The sequence below is a fragment of the Phaseolus vulgaris genome, chromosome 5 (assembly GCF_051622355.1).
Source record: "Phaseolus vulgaris cultivar YP4 chromosome 5, ASM5162235v1, whole genome shotgun sequence".
Classification (NCBI taxonomy): domain Eukaryota; kingdom Viridiplantae; phylum Streptophyta; class Magnoliopsida; order Fabales; family Fabaceae; genus Phaseolus; species Phaseolus vulgaris.
In genome coordinates this window covers 20,368,700-20,372,603 of record NC_143502.1, presented here as the reverse complement: position 1 = coordinate 20,372,603, position 3,904 = coordinate 20,368,700, and the positions used below count along the sequence as shown (strand labels likewise).

General features: G+C 32.7%; 1 protein-coding gene across 1 annotated transcript; it reads left to right on the top strand.

Annotated features, from left to right (window-relative positions):
• The first annotated feature begins 1,673 nt into the window (after nucleotides 1–1,673).
• On the top strand, nucleotides 1,674–2,889 carry LOC137834448 (transcriptional regulator SUPERMAN). Its single transcript, XM_068642499.2, has one exon. The coding sequence runs from the start codon at nucleotides 1,982–1,984 to the stop codon at nucleotides 2,705–2,707; it is 726 nt and encodes a 241-aa protein (XP_068498600.1). The 5' UTR covers nucleotides 1,674–1,981; the 3' UTR covers nucleotides 2,708–2,889.
• Nucleotides 2,890–3,904: the final 1,015 nt, after the last annotated feature.

Below are 3,904 nucleotides of genomic sequence, written 5' to 3'. Positions count from 1 at the left end.
TAATCAATAAAGTATTTTCTGTTATAAACATCGAGATATCGAATAAAGTTTTGACGAATAAGAACAAAGTTCAACAATATATGAAATTTTTTTACTGTTAATATATTTATCCACATCTAACTTCAATATCATTTGTTTTAATTAAGTTTATTATAATGAATTAGTATTAATTATGAGAGATTAATAGAAATATATGTATAAATAACTTCCAGAAATAATATATCTAAACAAATGAATTTAGATTTCATTATTAAAGATTGTAATAGCCTAATAGGTACAAACTATATTTAAAATATGTAAAATGAGTAATTATGATTCAATTTTCCAAATCCATTTCTCTACCCAAATTTTGTATAGCTCTTTGTTAATATAAGTCTTTTCATTTTCTTTACCCATTAGTTCATCAATATCTCCGTAATAACTTAAAAAAAATGAAACTCTTAATTATCTATCACATTAATCGAGCCAAATTCATTATAAATATAAAAACTATTAATATTTAGTGGTTATAGCATGTAAGTTACTACATCTATATACATGATATTTTTAAACATATGCAACTTTTTAGTTTGTATTTATATAATTTTTATTAGTTAGTCATAATAAATCAATTACAATGTCCATTCATATTTATTTCTATTATGTAACACAAATTAATGATTACAATTTTATTCCATTATATTATATGTAAACTATTTTGAAAAGATAATCCCTACATCCCATGTGTTACCATGCTAGTTGTTCAATATTAATCAAGTTTGTTGTTGAAATAGAGCTATAAGTATTTAAACTTTTAGTTAATGAAGTTATTGTAAAAAATATTTTTACATGTCATAGTTTAATTTGAAAAGTGTGTAATGAAAATATAAGGAATTAATTAAAGTTAACTGAAGCAAGTTATTCTCCGATATACATTTAAATTATTTTATAAAGAATTTTCCTCGAAAACTAAGAATATTACAACTTAATATGTTAAACTTTGATGGTCAAAATATTGAATAAACTCAATTATTAGGGTGATGATTTCATAAACAATCTATTTTAAGTGAGTTTTGTGCACAACTGATTGGTGAAAAGATAATTCCAAAACCAGAACTCTAAACTTTAAGCCATATCCCAAGTCTCAAAACATGTACCCTACTCTGGATTCCATTTGCTGATATAACCTAATCAAGATTTCCTAATTTTATCATAACATAGATCCTTTCATATTTATACATGTTTAAATATGATATTATAGGTGTATTAATTTATCTAATACTATATAATATACATGAAGAAAAGTGTGGTGATCATATATATTAAATTTTGACATGAGATCATCCTTATTTAAGCTGGATTGACTGAGAAGTCCTCGAGCCTATTTATGACTCAAGGCTCATTAACTCCTCCCTCTTATGTTCTTTTTTTATATACAATTCTGATTTGTTTGGTAAAAACTCTTGCCTATGATGTTTCTTCTATCTGTGCAGAGAGAGAGAGAAAGAGAGAGAGATGTGAGAGTTAATAAGGTTGGATCTTTACCGAGAACAAAATATGAATATGTCATGTTAACTTGACCAGTGACAGAAATATGGCATAAAGGTGTGTAACCCTGGCAGGCCGAGGTTCCAAATTTAGCAAGTAGTGACCAAACACACAGGACTTTTCAGGGGTACCCTCCAATGGGATTCCCTCTCTTCGGTTTAGAAAATTGATGCTCTTTTTTCTTTCTACCTATAACCTCTTTCTAATTTCTACCACACTCTCTCATGTACTCAAATACCCTCCTCCCAACCCTCTTCTTCATCATTCTCCTCTATGAGGTTATTACTCTCTAGTTCACAACACAACTTTTGAGAGACCCTTTTGAGCCTTTTAGATCTGTCTTTTTAAGATTTGTTGCTATGATTTGAGTAGGACAGTTTAGTTTCTTTTTCAGATATACAGCATTGCAATCTGGCTTAGGAATCATAAAAGGGAGGTAGCTATAGCTAGGCCAATGAAGAGGAGCAGTTTGATGAAAGACTACACTCACAGTTGTGCCAGCAAGAACCCAACAAAAGACTTCACCCATGTTGCCAACTGCTACAACAAGCAGAACCAGATGGCTAAAGATTTATGGGAGTGCAGCAGCAACTCTCACAGCAATGCAGATCAGGACTATGTGAATGGCTTCCCATGGCCTCCAAGATCATACACTTGTAGTTTCTGCAGGAAGGAGTTCAAGTCTGCTCAGGCACTTGGTGGACATATGAATGTTCATAGGAGGGATAGAGCAAGGTTGAGGCAGTCACCCCCTGCTGAAGGTCAAGGCCATATGTTCAACCTTAACCTTGACCCTACTACAACAAACCCTAACAACTCAACCTCATCTTGGTCCTTATTACCATCATCTTCATCTTCACCGACTCACAAACCTGTCACTTGCACATTACCCTTGTTTGTTTCTCCCACTCCTTCTTCACCTTCTTCTGAGTTGAAGAGATGGGTTGTTGTGGATGGCATTTTGTTGAACCCTTTGACCACAAAGGCTCCAGAGCACTCTAAGTCAAAGATTCCAGAATCTTTATCAGGCGGGGTTGTAGAATACGATCATGTTTTTGCAAGAGAAGATGGGTGCAAAGTGTTGAAGAAAGGAGAGATTCTGAGGATGGACTTGGAGATAGGTTTGCCTAGAAGTTATGATTTAGATCTGGAGCTTCGTTTGGGTACTACTTACTCTTAGGTCACACAGACACGGATAGGTATGAAGAAATCAGCATATGTAGTAACTAGTTATCATATTTCTCTATGTTAATTTACTTGTTAAGGTTGGCATGCAGCGAGAACATTGGATGATTATTATTAATTTTAAGTAGGGTCATATCAAATGGAAATGTATCTATACTCGCCATCTTCAACATAATAGCTAGCTAGATTCTATACGTCTATGAAGGCTTTCACTTCCATTATTTAATAGTTACTGGTAAAAAGCTTAATCTTAACTTAATTTAGCCTCTTGTTTTATGCTAGCTTTTGCCAATTGTCAATAAGAGATGATAATGTTTTGGACGTGCATGAATTAATATATCTCTCACATGTTAATGGTATCCTAAAGACTGATCTCACCCACTCTTGGATTTTGATCTGTATAGTTGAATCAAGTTGGAAACTTATAACATACCACGTGAACAAAACTTTTACTCCAACATTTAGTTACTGACGTATAATAATATAATGCTAGTTTTGAGCAGATCTTCAACGAAGCTAACAGACATTAAACAGGAAATTGAAACTGTGTCTTACAATTAGGCATCATGAGGCACTTTGTAGTAAAGTATTTATGTAAAATATTTACTCTGACATTGGGGCATGACATTATTGATTCAATTTCCAACACAAGCCTCATTATGTGACTGCACAAACAATGTCCTATTTGGGGCCACTACATTTTAAAGTTAAGTTGTTCCAACTCGCATGGCAATGAATGAGTTTGCATAACATAGTTTTTTCATTTGTTTGACTAGCCTCTTCACCATATTGGGCACTTGGAAAACGATGTGAGAAATTTAGAACAATCACCAAACTTACCAATGATACCATATGTTTGTTATTGCTGATTTAAGCCCCCAACGACACTTTGCACGGTGACATAATGCATAATTACTGTTCAGAAGATAGTTGCTTTATTTAATGTTTATCTGGTTTTGTTTTTGTAATTGTAAGCCATTGTAAGATGCAAGAGGCAGCTAAAGAGAACAAACAACTTTTAGAACAGGAAAAATAAAAGCAATATGCAAAAGAAAGAAATGTTGTAAATTGAAAAGGCAGAAGGAAACAAAAAGCTGCAAGTTATGACCAGTAATATCTACCTTCAGAACAATATCTCACAGAGAGCCAAACAGAGATGTCATTTCATTAAAAATGTTGCATGGTTTTGGTA